Genomic DNA, 16,108 nt, shown 5'->3' with positions numbered 1-16,108 from the left:
CCCTGGTGCCTCCTGCCTAGGCATCTGATTACCAGCTCTCTGAACCCATGATTCCATCTCTCCCTCAAGGGGACCATTGTAATGACTTCATATTTATGGAGTGTATGAAAAGTACATAGGGGCTTTGGGGGAAAAGGCTCTTCTCAGGCACACCTATCAACACACACTATGAACTGAAAACAAAATCTAGGACTTCTTAATGACATGAAATGGACTATCCCAGATTAAGAAAATAAAGACCTGGGGCCGGGCGCGGTGGCTCAAGCCTGTAATCCCAGCACTTTGGGAGGCCGAGACGGGCGGATCACGAGGTCAGGAGATCAAGACCATCCTGGCTAACACGGTGAAACCCCGTCTCTACCAAAAATACAAAAAACTAGCCGGGCGAGGTGGCGGGCGCCTGTAGTCCCAGCTACTCGGGAGGCTGAGGCAGGAGAATGGCGTGAACCCGGGAGGCGGAGCTTGCAGTGAGCTGAGATCTGGCCACTGTACTCCAGCCTGGGAGACACAGCGAGACTCCGCCTCAAAAAAAAAAAAAAAAAAAAAAAGAAAATAAAGACCTTTTCTTTCAGCCTTTTTTTGCAAAAGGATACTGTTTCCTTTTTGCATGCTTACTGTGAGCGATTTCACTAAGGTTCTGTTAAGTTGAAGCCCATGGCTAATTTTTCAGCTTCAGAAAGAACCCAGGCTTTTTGAATAGGCACACATTTTGGAGACAAACCTCAGCTTCACAAGCGTAATTTCTTGAGAAAAGAATTTGCTCAGGAAGGTTTTGTCTCTGCTATTTGGGCTCCTCCCATTAGCATTTTTTTCCTTTCTTGGTTGGCTTAACCACTCATTAGTGATGACAGAACATTACACCACAGTGACATGACAAAGACGGCTGGAAGGGACACAGCCCTGCCAGCCAGATGGCAACACATGGATGTCAAAGAGCACAACACCCAGTTGTTTGGAAGTGGCTGTCCTTTGAAGAGTCGCTTAAATTTACATGACCAATATTTTTGTCTTGTGGTATTTATTTCTAGTGGTCACAAGTCAACACTAGGGAGTGGGACAGACATTAGTTTGAATCGTAGCTCCAATGCTGATCAGTCTTGAGGTCTTGGGGCAGCTGCTCCGCTCTCAGTGCCTCTTACCTCTCTTGCCCCACACACTGGAGAAATGAGAGGTTTGAAATGTGCTTAATGGAGGGGCGCTGTGGCTCACGCTTGTAATCCCAGCACTTTGGGAGGCTGAGGCAGGCGGATCACCAGGTCAGGAGACTGAGACCATGGTGAAACCCCGTCTCTACTACTACTACAAATACAAAACAATTAGCCAGGCATGGTGGCAGGCGCCTGTAGTCCCAGCTACTCAGGAGGCTGAGGCAGGAGAATGGCGTGAATCCGGCAGGCGGAGTGAGCGGAGATAGCGCCACTGCACTCCAGCCTGGGCGACAGAGCCAGACTCCGTCTCAAAAAAAAAAAAAAGAAAAAAAAAAGAAATGTGCTTAACATAGCAGGTGGCGTGTAGTTTAGTAGCCAATGAATGGCGGTGATTATTAGAATATTATTATCGCTCTACTGATGTGACTGTAATAAAAGGCACTGACTTAGTTGGGAACATCTTTAAAGCTTTAACTGTAACAACCAGAATAAAAATTCCAAGTATCTGGCCAGGTGCAGTGCCTCATGCCAGTAATCCCAACACTTTGGGAGGCCAAGGCAGGCAGATCACGTGAGGCCAGGAGTTCGAGACCAGCCTGGCCACCATGGTGAAAACTCATTTCACTAAAAATACAAAAATTAGCTGGATGTGGTGGTACATGCCTGTAGTCCCAGCTATTCAGGAAGCTGAGGCAGGAGAATCGTTTGAACTCGGGAAGAGGAGGTTGCAGTGAGCTGAGATTGTGCCACTGCACTCCAGCGTGGGTGACCGAGCAAGATTCTGTCTCAAAAAAAAAAAAAAAAAAAAATCCAAGTATCTTTCCTAAGTTCCTTCTCTCAAGGAAACAAATGCTACAAAAATGTCTGTTTTAACACAAAATGAGAAAATATTGTGAAATGAATGCTCTTCTAACCAGTTTCGACTTTTCTTTCTCAACTGAGCATGGTTTCTTTGCTTCCCAGGGCCTTTGCGAGGTCCGAGTGATATCTTCAAAGAGGGTGAATTGGGCAAGAACTGCTCAATTATTTTGCATTCTGAACAATGCTGAGTTTGTGACTGGCGTCCAGCGAGGGCTAAATCAAAACACCTCATTCTGGGTTTCATTTAGTCACCATGAGTAATTTCAGGCATTTAACTGCAGCCACAAGCCTTGAAAGATTTCTATCAGATCCTCATCCACATTCTGAGCAGGGAGATATCTGTTTATTGCTTGTAATGACCCTGCAAGGTAGTCATATGTCACTTTATAATGCATGCTGAAGGCTGAAGTGTAATTTAAGTGTATTTCACTTTCTCCAAACACATCACTTTCTGCAAGCTATTATGCAGTGCTTATGGGAGTCCAATATGTTCCCTTTCATCTGTGGGAGGGGAACAGTCTTGGAGAATTCCCAGGGGAAGCACTGTTTGCTTCTACAATGTGCTCCTCTGCCAGGAATGCTCTTTCTCATTTCTGAATTTCCAGACATGGCTAGAACTAGAGAGGGCCTCCTGGTAAGCCTGTAAGAACCTGCCCTCTTGCTCCTTTCCCACAACGTGACTCTTTCTGAGTTATCTGGAAGAGCTGGAGGCCCAAAAGAGTCAGGGCCTTGCTGTGACCTGCCAGGAAGGGGAGAGAGAGAGAGTCTTCTCCCCTAGGCAACCTGAAGTGTCAGGGGCATGTGAATCCCAAGTGCTTGCCTCTCCTCCTCTTTAAAACAGCCTGCTCTAGTCCTCCACAGGAAAGCAGGGACAGATGCTTTGAGAGGGGGTGGGGAGGGGAGGCAGGGGAGAAAAGTTGGGTGGGGAGTCTTTTCACTGGGCACGGTGAATAATGAAGATAAATGATAAGATCCTCTGCCCAGTGCAAAGGGGACTGGGTCAGACCCAAGCCAGACAATCCCAAATCTTTCATATTCAAAGGCTGTGACAGAAACATGATAGAATGTTTCACCCACTGAATATGTGGTTGAGGCAGCCTGTTATTTATAACATAAAAATAGTTAACATTTATAGAGGGTCTACATTACCTGTTAGCACTTGGAATCCTCCAACAACCCCCAAAGTAGGTGGGTGCTACCACCAGCTTCATTTTATAGGTGATGAAACAGGCCCGAGAGGGTGCCAGAAACTACACAGTGAGTAAGTGGAAGAGCTGGAATATGAACCTAAGAATGATGCTAAAGCTTTGTTCTCAATGTTTGGGTTGGGGTGTTTACCAATGCTGAAGACACTATTTGACTGTCAGCACTTGGGGAGTGTTATTGTTTATTTTGAAACAGGGTCTTGCTCTGCTGCCCGGGCTAGAGTGCAGTGGCCTGATCACTGCAGCCTCAACTTCCTGGGCTAAAGCCATCCTCCTGCCTCAGCCTCCTGAGTAGCTGTGACTGCAGGCACGCACTAAAATGCGAGGATAATTTTTGTATTTTTTGTACAGACAGAGTTTCACAATGTTGCCCAGGCTGGACCTGAACTGGACTCAAGTGCTCCACCTGCCTTGGCCTCCTGAAGTGCTGGGATTACAGGTGTAAGCCACAGTGCCCAGCCTGGGAGCATTATTGACGTCAGTAGGTGGAGACCAGGGATCTGCTAAAGATCCTACAGCACAGCTTAGCTCCCTACTAAAAAGAATGGCCTGGTCCTCAGTTTCAATAGTGCTGCTACAGTGAAACCCTGCATTGAAAGCCGAGCTTCTAATTTCTGAGCTCTGCAGCTTCTTTCACCCTTCACAATATGGTTTCTTTCTTTTCTTTTCTTTTCTTTTTTTTTTTCTTTTGGAGACAGGGTCTTGCTCTGTTGCCCAGGCTGGACTGCAATGGCGCGATCTGCAACCTCTGCCTCCCAGATTCAAGTGATTCTCCTGCCTCAGCCTCCCACGTAGCTGGGACTACAGGTGTGCACCACCACACCTGGCTAATTGTTGTATTTTTAGTAGAGACGGGGTTTCGTCATGTTGGCCAGGCTGTTCTCGAACTCCTGACCTTGTGATCCACCGGCCTTGGCTTCCCAAAGTGCTGGGATTACAAGCATTAGTCACTGCGCCCAGCCCCACCATACAATTTCTTTACTTTTGATGTTGCCTCTTCATTGTCCTGAGACACACACACACACACACACACACAGACAAACACACACATCCTTTAAGTATTCATGGCCCATCTGTTTCTTAAAACTCTGGAAACACAGGCACACCCACCAAAAGATAGGACTGAAAGGGTTGAGAGGGGAGTGAGCAGATTTCTAAAAATAATTTCTGATGCTTGCCCAGGGAATACACCAAGAAATAGAATCCTGTAAGAAACTGGAATCATGATCGAGCATGTGCTTCAGAGGATTCTGTGTCTTTCTTGAACTCTTGTGTGATAAAGATGTTGGATCCTCGAAGATGAAGGCCATTAACCGCCTGCCTGGAAGTTCAGAATAGGCTGGGCCAGTTAGGGGTCATGGGTGATACTGAGGCAACTGGCCTTTGTATTTCCCACGGTCTGGGGTATTGTGCATTCAGATGGGAGTGTGGTAGATGGGCAAAGACCTCTGGCTAACTCGCACACCTCCCTCAAGTAGCCTCAGCTCAGCCTAAGTAGAAGGAATCAGTTGTTTCTCTGGGCCTTTAAATCACATTCCTCCATGAAAAGATGAACTTTCCAGTCCTCTCGTTATTGTAAATCACCTACCCTCTGATGGCTTTAAACAAACGCATGCTTATCTGGTCACAAACATTTTATCCTTTCTTCCTCTTATCACTTTTCATAATTGCATTTAAAAAATTTGCTCAAGTAATATGTTCATTGTAGGAAAAAACACAGATGAGCGAAAAAGAAGAAAATGAAAATCGTCCCTACAATCATCCTACCTAGAGATTAACTATTGTTAACATTTTCAACTTAGTTTCTATCTGTACAGATGTTTTATACAATATTTTACATAGAGTGTTATCATATTGCATGGACTTTTTGTGGTCCACTTCTTTCACCTAGAATACGTTGGGAGCATCTTTCTATGTCAATAAGTCTCCCTCTTTACTACAGTCTGTCTTTATGTGTCACGTGTATTTGGCTCTCTTTAAAAAATTCTGGTGGAATGATGAGGACTCATGGGTTGTAGTCATGATGTTCCTTGAGTTAAACTCTTTCTAAAGATCTAACGTTCCAAAGACCAGGCCAGGAGTGATGAGAAGGCAGTCAGCAGTCTTGAATTCAAGGGCTCCCTGTTTGCAGCAATTTTCACCCAGAGGGAGTAGTCTGCCTCCGGGTTTCCTACTACAGTAGGAAAGTGAGTTCTTCTCAGCCCTAAGAGTGGCAGACAATGCTTTAGGGTACCACTGAGTGGATACATGCAGTCCTAGGACCCAGCAAAAGTGACTTGGAAAGAGGAGGAGGAAAAGAAGGGAGAAGAAGAGGGAAGACCAATTGAAATGAAAAACAAAACAAATAATAAAGGGGATGAAAGAAGCCAAGATTCTGGCTTTGACTGGAACAAGGTGGTACCGGCCCGAGCCACCTCAGGTTGCCCTCCTCTGAGGGAATATGAGCTTCTCCAGTGAGGTCACGGCAAGGCCCTGCACTCCTAGTTAAATGCTTGCTTGCTCCTCACTGTCAAGCCTTTCAAATATTCACATCTGGGCTGCATTACCAAGAGGCCCATATGTTTGTGGAATATAATTTATGGCAACCAGATAACAACCCCCAGCCTGGGGAAGTCCCCCAGAAACCTGGTGGAGTTTGGACTCCTATGGAAATAGAGAACTGGTTAAATAAATTATGGTACCTAAATAAATTATGGTGCGTCTATACACACAGAGGTCACACACATATTTAGCACACCTCTTTGAGATTTTATAACTGGAAAAAAGAAGACAAAGGTTTAATCTTGAAGTCATAAAGGGAACACTACGTGCCTTTGCTTTACATATTTTCTTTTCTCTGTGCAGAAGCAGCATATGTTTCTGAGCTGCTCCCTCTATCCTGGGGAATATAAACCAGATATTTATTAACCCTTCAAATCTGTAGTACCTCAGGGTTTAGCTCAGGAGTAAATGAGACAATACTTGTCAAAGAGCCTAGGGCCTGCTGCAGAGTTTATGCTACGTTTCGGTAGAGAGAAAACTTCTTGAGAGCAAGATCTCGTGGAATTTTTCTTTTTCATAAATGCTACAATAAAAAAATATTCCTTATATTTGCATAATGTTTTGCAAAATCATTTTGTATCCCCTGCTCTCTCTTCAATTCTCATAACCAACTTGTACCATCTCCGGTGAATGTGGAGTGAGACTCAGTCTGGTCCACCCCACTCACCTCTGGCCTGGACCATTGCAACAGTTTCCTAACTGGTCTTGCTGTGCCCTCCTGCCCCGTTCCAGTCTGTCCTCAAACCAGTAACCAGAGTGAGTCTGTTTAAAATGGAAACTGGTTATGCTCTCAAGCTCAAAACCCGTAGGCCCCAATGCCCTACAGGCCAACCCCATGCCAACTCCTACTCATTTCCCTTTTGTAGGTTCTCTCCAGACACATGCCTTCCTTCCAGGGGCTGGTACACACCAGGCATGCTCTTGCCAACCTGTCTGTGCACCTGCTATTCCCCTGGCCTGGAAGAAACTTCCCCAGAAATGGGCCTGGGTCCTGGGTCCTTGTCTCATCTCCTGTATGCCTTTGCTCAATGCCACCTCCTTTGGGAGGCCTTCCCTGACCACTGTATTTAGAATTGCAGCCCCAGCTTTGCTAATATTCCCTTTTCCTCCTCCCTAATGGAACTTCCTCCATAACCCCTCACATAAGATGCTTTGCAGGTTTACTTTACTTAGTGTCAGTCTCTTTCCATTAGCCTGTATGCTTTACGGCTGCAGGATTTTTGTCATTTTCTTCTACCACTGCTAGATTTCCATAGGGCCAGGCACGTAGCAGGAAATCAGCAACTATTTATCAGATGAATGGACAAAATGTTATTCTACAATGAATGCATTTGTTTATGTGTATGCAGACTATGATGGTAGATATTTTTGCCTTCTTCACTATTGGGTCCTCAGACCTAGAATGGGGTAGAGCACAACGTAGCAAAACTCTAACACATAATGAATGAATGAAGGAAGAAATGTTTCTTCACAACTTGGTGTAGCTCCTTCCAGGAATTTTCCCAGTATTTATAGATCTATATATGTTTACAAAACATACCAACTTCAAAAAACCTCACTGTGATCACTTGAACTTCCTATGGCATAAATAGCAATCTCTGTTTTACAGAAGGACACTCATTCCCTATCTTTTTCAGATATAATGTATCTTTTCTCCTAAGATGCACAAGCACTGAGATACATGACAACATCCCTGATAACAGTGACTTATTAAAGTAATGATTTATCAGAGGAGGGGTGGAGAGAGGGCTGGACAATGCACCCCTCCCTCCATGGCACTATATCAGAATCTGGGCTAGGAATGTGGAGTTGGAGGGGAGTAACTGTGTAGTTTGAAAAATTTCCCAAGATGATTCAGATATGCCCTGCCTCGCCTTCTGGAGAAGCTCTGAATTGCAATGTACTTTTTCATCTAATCTCTTTTGTTAAAGTGATTCATCGTTTACTATAAAAGTGCCACCATAACCTACTGAACCTATCTTCATTGTTGGCATTAGGACTTCTAATTGTTTGCGTTGAAAATAACAGCGGTACACATGCTTTATGCTATCACTGAAGGGACTTCTTTTTCATTGTGCATTAACTATTTGGTGACCACACACCTCAGTGTCCATGAATGAGGGGCTTCTGTGCTCCATGTTCCAGTGCATGCAGCAGTACCGTGCTGACGCAAGAGGTGAGGACCCCAATCTCAAAAGAGGTCCCCTGCACTTCCAGAGGCTCCTAAAATGAGCGAACATCAAGACAGAACCAAATGCTATCTTTGGCTCTCTATTCTTCAGTCAAACAGGCAACCTGGAGATTTGTTGATGGTGTCTACTGGGATAGAAGTATTACCAATAGTTCTGTTTTCTCCAAACAGGAGGCTAGAGACCCTCTGAGGAGCACCTCACTTCACTGGAGCACAAAACAACCCCATTTGCGAGACCTCCACAGAACCAGCTACACTCCACAGTGACCTCGGTCAGTTCACGAAATTCGTTGGCGTGTGCTTTTCCTTTATCATTTCCTTAATTAAACTGGAGTAAAAACAACTACTTAATTGGAATAATAACAAAGACTATTATGATCTCACTATACTGTTGGGAGGAAGAACTAAGTGAATAATTAAAAACTTGATAAGGGTTTTAAACATGCAAGTAGTTAAGGGAAAGTAATGCGAAGTGATTATGGGACACTCTTGAGATAACACTCCAAGTAAGTGCTGAAAATCATGAACAAGCAGCAGGTCACTCTGGAATTTCAGGAACCTGCTTGGAGAAGATAGAGAGCCTTATGAATGACTGTACAGAAAGGGAGATAGAGTTTACTCCTTTGGTATTCTGTGACCCCAAACAGACCAGATATTAGCTGTCAAAGAATCTACACAAATCTGGTTACTACCTAGATGGTACTTGTTAGATTTTCTGAAGACTTAATGCTTTCATTGAGTAGATGACACTACAGAAACACTACACCATGTGCCAAAAGATGAAAGGGCAATGATGTTAGGTGCAACCTATTTTTTTTTTTTTTTTTTTTGCGACGGAGTCTCACTCTGTTCTCCATGCTGGAGTGCAGTAGTGTGATCTTGGCTCACTGCAACCTCCACCTCCTGGGTTCAACCTATTCTCCTGCCTCAGCCTCTGGAGTAGCTGGGATTACAGATGCCCACCACCAAGCCTGGCCAATTTTTTGTATTTTTAGTAGAGATGGGGTTTCCCCATGTTGGCTAGGCTGGTCTCGTACTCCTGACCTCAAGTGATCTGCCCACCTTGGCCTCCCAAAGTGCTGGGATTACAGGTGTGAGGCACCGCGCCTGGCCAGCTGTAACCTAAATTTTAATAACAACTAGAAATAGCCTTAATGCTTAAATAAATAGATTTTTATATACCCAAGGAAAGATCTCCAAGTTGCAAAGAAAAAAGAAATTAATTCATCAAACGACTTACCCTATTTTTCTAAGAAGGGGGGAAACTTGGGGGTCGAGGGGAAGGTTGGAGGTGGTGAAGAGTAATTTTTACTTTTCATTTCATTCATATAATTTGAAATGTTTATAGTGATAATATAATTCTCTCTGAAAAAGTATATTTTATTTATGTTGGGCCATTTTCCCTACACAACACAAGATTAAAACTTCGCTATTCTCTGACTCCTGCTTAAGTACTAATATGCTGTTTAACCTCTTGCCTACTAGTTCTGTTTTTTTTTTTTTTTCCATTGCCATGGACACAAGCATTCATGTCACCCTCTTTCCTGGAAACTCAGTGTTTTTTTTCTTTAGGATTTCTGTGTACTTTTCCATACCAGCTATGCTCCTAGACAAATCACTACTATGCTGCCTCCTTCCTGGGTTTTAAAAATATAATTACTTCTGGCAATTAAATTACTTCTTGTTGTTGTTACTCCAATTTAATTAAAGAAATTATATTCTAAACCAGATTTCAGACCCAAAAGCAAGAAAGAAATTGGAAGTGGCTAACACTTCATTTGTTCAGTATGGAGCAGCAACTCTCCACAATCCCCATTGATTCACACAAAAAAACTTTCCGTTTTGTTCTGAGACAGGGTCTCTGTCACTCAGGCTGAAGTGCAATGGCATGATCAAGGCTCACTGCAGCCTTGACTTGGGCTCAAGCGATCCTCCCACCTCAGCCTCCTGAGTAGCTAGGACCACAGGTACCCACCTCCACACCCAGCTAATTTAAAAAAATTTTTGTAGAGATGGGATCTCATTATGTTGCCCATGCTGGTCTCAAATTCCTGGACTCAAGTGATTCTCCCACCTCAGCCTCCCAAAGTGTTGGGATTACAGGCATGAGCCACTGTGCCTGGCCAAAAAAGATTTCTTTAAAAATGTATTCTGTCATATTCTCATACTTTTGAATTTCACGGAACAGACTCAATTAAAATGAAAAGTATCTGTAAAATGTGACAGAATGTTGCCAGGTAATCAGTAAAAAAGCCCCCCCAAAAAAGGATGAAACCTATACCTTCATGGCATAAAACGAAGTACATTTTCATCTTCCAAAAATTAACATTATCAGGCATGGTGGCTCACGCCTGTAATCTCAGCACTTTGGGAGGCTAAGGCAGGTGAATGCTCGAGCCCAGGAGTTTGAGGCCAGCCTGGACAACATGGCAAAACCTCATCTCTACAAAAAGTACAAAAAATTAGCTGGGTGTGGTGGTACGTAGCTATAGTTCTAGCTACCTGAGAGGCTGATTGTTTGAGCCCGGGAGGCCGAGGTTTTAGTGAATCAAGACTGTACCACTGCACTCCAGCTTGGATCAGAGACTGAGATCCTGTCTCAAACAAAAAACCAAAAATTAACATATACTCAGAATACAGGACAATTCTTCAGGTTCATCTAGCTTTATGAGAAGAAACTAGATTTATAAGAAACCTACCACCTTACCTCATTTTATCATTTTTAACTTCCTACCAACAGAACAAAATTTATCATAAAATTTTTCATCAAACTTAGGAAAGTGGGGAGAGGGGGTCAGCACATAAGAAGGGCTTTCAGCTCCATCAGTAATGATTTCACCTCAAGCTAGGTAGAGAAACATAGGTATTACTTCTTGTTTTTGCTTTGTTTTGTTTTTGTTTATGAGATGGAGTCTCACTGTTGCCCACACTGGAGTGCATTGGTGCGATCTTGGCTCACTGCAACCTCTGCCTCTGGGTTCAAGCGATCCTTATGCCTCAGCCTCATGAGTAGCTGGGATTACAGGAGCACATCACCAAGCTCAGCTAATTTTGTTTTGTATGTTTAGTAGAGATGGGGTTTTGCCACGTTGGCCAGGCTGGTCTCAAACTCCTAAGTGATCCACTTGCCTCAGCCTCCCAAGGTGCTGGAATTATAGTCATGAGCCACTGTGCCCAGCCGGTATTACATCTTATAACATATTTTGTTTGTTTGTTTTAGATTGTGAACTAAAAAAATAGTTCTATCATGAGATGGATTTGAGAAATTACTGATCTAGTTGAATGCATCCATTTCAGGATACAGTTAAGTGACTTGCCCAAGCAGACCTCAGAGAACAAGTCAAGGACTCTGCATTATTTTCAGCAGTCTCTGTGCATGTGAATGGAATTCAGGTCCCTGTACTGTTAATTATTTCCTTAAGCATTTGTTTGTATTTTATGCTCTATTCAAATTAAGGCATCAAATTGTATAAAATTCAATTATTTCCAAGTCTGTAGAAAACATTATTGCTACCTAAAATGTAATAGCAAATGTTTGTCATATTTCAAATAATAGGAATCTTAAAAATATGTTGAGTGAGAAACAGGCTTATGTATTAAAATATATTACCCATGTTTTTCAGCTTTAAATTGATCTAAGAGGCTTTGAGGAATAAAGGAAGGCGACTCTATCCTTCATCTTCAAAGAAAACAGCTCTACAGTATCTATGGTAACTTGGTCCTCAGACCAAGACAGTAGAGAATCTCTTTCAAATGATAATGTTTTGATAGGTCTCTTCTCTTTTTATTCGCTATCTCTAATCACCAGAAATGTAAAAAACAGAAAAGAAAACACACACGAAAACCAAAAATAACAGAAAAAAAGAGGGATGCTAACTGGGTCTGTGGATACATACCTCACAGCAAAGTGCAAAACGGTTGGGCCTGGTTTCTTGGGCAAATCATGGTCAAGAACTCGGTGGTCTAACTGTAGCCAGTTCTGCTGACCTCTGTGAGAGCAAAGCAAAGAAAAAGGATTCAACAGAAAGTCAGAAAAGTTCAGCAACATACAGTGTTGGCAAAGCTGCGGGGAAATCGTTGCTCTCATACACTGATGGTAGGAGCACAACCTGTTACAACTGGTAATGAGACCAACTCAGCAATTTCTTTCAAAACTGTGAAAGCACTTGCTTCTGAACCAGCATTTCCATTTCCAGGAGTATATCAAGGCAAACTTGCACATGTGAGAAATAATTTGTATATGAAATCACTCGCTGTGGCATCATTTGAAATAGCAAAAGGGGTGGAAATAACTTCAATGTCCAAGAGGATATTGTTTTAAAAAATTATTTAAAATTATAGAGTGGCCAGGCGCCAGTGGCTGATGCCTATAATCCCAGCACTTTGGGAGGCCGAGGCGGGCTGGTCACCTGAGGTCAGGAGTTCGAGACCAGCCTGGCTAACATGGCAAAACCCTGTCTCTACTAAAATACAAAAAATTAGCCAGGCATGGTGGCGTATGCCTGTAATCCCAGCTAGTCGGGAGGCTGAGGCAGGAGAATCACTTTAACCTGGGAGGCGGAGATTGCAGTGAGCTGAGATTGCGCCATTGCACTCCAGCCTGGGCAACAAGAGTGAAACTCCGTCTAAAAAACAAACAAACAAACCCCCAACCCCCTCAAAACAAACAAACAAACAAAACTATAGAGTGAAATACAATGCAGCCATAAAATAGGCTGAAGAACATGGGTGTGGTGCCACACACATGTAGTCCCAGTTATTCAGGAAGCTGATGCAGGATGATTGCCTTGAGCCCAGGAGTTCGAGGCTGCAGTGTGCCATGATCACAGCTGTGAACAGCCACTGTACTCCAGCCTGGGCAACATAACCAGACCCTGTCTTTAAACAACAAGAAAAAAAAGCCAGAAAGCCTCTTTATAAACCTATTTTGAACAATTTCCAAGGTACAATATTAAATGAAAAAGCAAGACGCATAGCAGCAAGTATACAGCCATTTTTTAAATTAAACAAAGAACAAACATACATATGTGCATGTATATATTACAAAAAGCTGAGAGGAAAAACAAAAAACTGGTAACATTAGTTGACTTTCGAGGTAAAAAACTAGGCCATATGTTAATATTACATTTTTATGAAATATGAAATATTTTAGATAATCAAGGAGAAAACTTCTGGTTCAATGAAATACAACACACAGGTTGGGTGTAGTGGCTCACGTCTAGCACTTGTAATCCTAGCACTTGGGAGGCCAAGGCAGGCAGATTGCTTGAGCCCAGGAATTTGAGAGCAGCCTGGGCAGCATGGTGAAACCCGATTTCTACAAAGTATACAGAAAAAATTAGCCTAGTGTGGTGGTGCGTGCCTCCTGTCCCAGTTTCTACAGAGGCTGAAGTGGGAGGATCACTTGGACCCAGGGAAGTCAAGGCTGCAGTGAGCTGTGATCATGCCACTGCATTCCAGCCTAGGCAACAGAATGAGACCCTGTCTCAAAACAAAAGCAAAAACAAAAACAAAAAACCAGACACACAACAATAACAGCTTTTTAAGAAAGTACAGGGTTGATGCTAGGCACAGTGGCTCATGCCTCTAATCCCAGCACTTTAGGAGGCTGAGGTGGGAGAATTGGCTGAGGTGGGAGGATTGCTTGAGCCCAGGAGTTTGAGGCTGCAGTGAGCTATGATTGTGCCACCACACCCCAGTCTGGACAACAGAAGGAGAACTTGTCTCAAAAAAAAAAAAAAAAGGCCAGGCACGGTGGCTCATGCCTGTAATCCCAGCACTCTGGGAGGCCAAGGTGGGCAGATCACTTGGGGTCAGGAGTTCAAGACCAGCCTGGCCAACATGGTGAAACCCCGTCTCTACTAAACATTCAAAAATTAGCTGAGAGTGGTGGCGGATGCCTGTAATCCCGGCTACTTGGGAGGCTGAGGCAGGAGAATCACTTGAAGCCAGAAGGCAGAAGTTGCAGTGAGCCGAGATCGTGCCCCTACACTCCAGCTTGCGTGACAGAGCAAGACTCCACCTCAAAAAGAAAAAAAAAAAAAAGTACAGGTCAAATACTCTCTGAGTGCCACTTCTGTATATATATTATAGGCTTACTAAGATTTAAGCATGTACTTGCTTATTTTACTTACTCAAGAGCCTCACCAAGTTCATAAACAGTTCTCTCTAGATTTCGACCCTTGAGGTATCAAAAGGACACCGGGGCTCAGAACTGTTTACGTGCCTTTTCCGAGGTTGTCCAACTAGTTCATCCATTTTAGGCTGTAAATTCCCAGAGGGCATAGACCCTCTTTTACTTGCTTACATAAAATTCAATCTAAGAACATGCTGATGGTGGTAGGATAGCGTGTCAAAATGTAATAAAATCTAGAATGGGCCAGAAGACATTTTCAAAAACCTTTTAGTCCTTGAGTAAAAAATTAAAAAACAATATCAGAAAATTCTAGGCTGCATTCATTATAAGTAAACAGGAAAAGTGAGAATAAATAATAATATTAGCAGTAGTAATAATAACAATAGCTAGTCTCTATTGAGCAATGACCCTGTGCCAACCAAGTTGGAACTCTTTATACATTAAAGCTATATTTTACAATAAGCCAGTGAGGAAAGTGCTAGAGCTGGGATTTGAATTCAGGACTTCCTTTCTTCCTCCCTACTCCCCGCCACCCCACCCAGTGGACTTGTATATAAAAGTACCCAGGACTTTCAGTACTGGAGAAAATGAGACCAGAGAGTTGAATCAGCTTTTATTTTATTTATTTATTTATTTATTTTTATTTTTTTGAGACGGATTCTCGCTCTGTCGCCCAGTCTGGAGTGCAGTGGCGCGATCTCCGCTCACTGCAAGCTCCGCTTCCCGGGTTCACGTCATTCTCCTGCCTCAGCTTCCCGAGTAGCTGGGACTACAGGCGCCCGCCACCACGCCCGGCTAATTTCTTTTTTTTTTGTATTTTTAGTGGAGACGGGGTTTCACTGTGTTAGCCAGGATGGTCTCGATCTCCTGACCTTGTGATCCACCCACCTCGGCCTCCCAAAGTGCTGGGATTATAGGCTTGAGCCACCGCGCCCGGCTGAATCAGCTTTTATAATGACTTCTGACTCAGTCTCTGATACTTAGCCGGTTAAACGCTGGAAAGAGTGTGTCTTTGTTTCCATAGTTACAAGACAAGGCTTTTGATACCTGTTCCCAGCTTTCCTTGCAGGAATATTATAAAGATAAATAAGCTGATTAAGTAACACAAGGGGAGGTCCTTAGAACTACTGCACTTGTATGTAAAACATAATAAGATAGGAGACTGACATTAAGAGAGTCTTACACTATATTTCATCAAGTTTAGGATGCCACTGATTTAAAGACACATCCCAGTTTCACAGGTGGTCAAATGTGTGTCTTAAAATATATAACATATTTTATAGTATCAGATCTCAAAAGTTTTCTTAGGAAAGATGTATGATTTTAAAAGCATAACAGGCTAGACATGGTGGCTCACACCTGTAATGCCAGCATTTCAGGAGGTTAAGGCAGGAGGATCACTGGAGCCCAGGAGTTCAAGGCTGCAGTGAGCTATGATCATGCCACTGCACTCCAGCCTGGGAAACAGAGTGAGACCCTGTCTCTAAAAAGAAATTGAAAGCATAATGTATATTTATATGAACTTGCATGGAATGGTGTCTATGAAAGAATGAAGCAAGTTGTACAATAACACATACAGCATAAACCAATTATGTTAACCACAGATGCACACTCAAAACACTATTAAATATTGATGAACATTTTTAGATATATTTCTGGAGAGTCACACAGCAACTTGCTAGTACTGGTTACCTCTGTGGAAGAAACTACAGTTGCAGTGGGAAGGTAATCAAAAGGGACTGGACTCAACCATGACATTAAAGAAGATATTCATGCATATATAATATGAAATAGTTTTTTTAAAAGGATAAATTACAAATTAGATTTAAAAAAAAATCTACCCACAATCTCATCAAGAGGAAAAAGTCTAGAAGAATTTTTTTTTAAATGCCCATAATTCTACTACTGAAATGTAATCAAGGTTATTTATTGCTTATAACTTGCTTTTGTCAGGTTTTCCCATCAGTAAATATAATAGACCTAACCAATTTCTTAAAAAGACAGCCATATCCACCCCTATCAGGAG

At 42.9% G+C, this 16,108-nt stretch overlaps 1 protein-coding gene across 1 annotated transcript in view; it reads right to left on the bottom strand.

Moving 5' to 3' along the window:
• The window catches only part of FRMD4B (FERM domain containing 4B), a 210,511-nt gene that overhangs the window by 121,941 nt on the left and 72,462 nt on the right, over positions 1 to 16,108 (bottom strand). The window contains exon 4 of the mRNA XM_025376574.1: positions 11,843 to 11,935. Coding sequence (XP_025232359.1) covers positions 11,843 to 11,935 — 93 coding nt within the window. The remainder of the gene's footprint in view (positions 1 to 11,842; positions 11,936 to 16,108) is intronic.

The sequence above is a fragment of the Theropithecus gelada genome, chromosome 2, assembly GCF_003255815.1.
Source record: "Theropithecus gelada isolate Dixy chromosome 2, Tgel_1.0, whole genome shotgun sequence".
NCBI lineage: Eukaryota > Metazoa > Chordata > Mammalia > Primates > Cercopithecidae > Theropithecus > Theropithecus gelada.
This window is presented reverse-complemented; position numbering and strand designations above follow the sequence as displayed.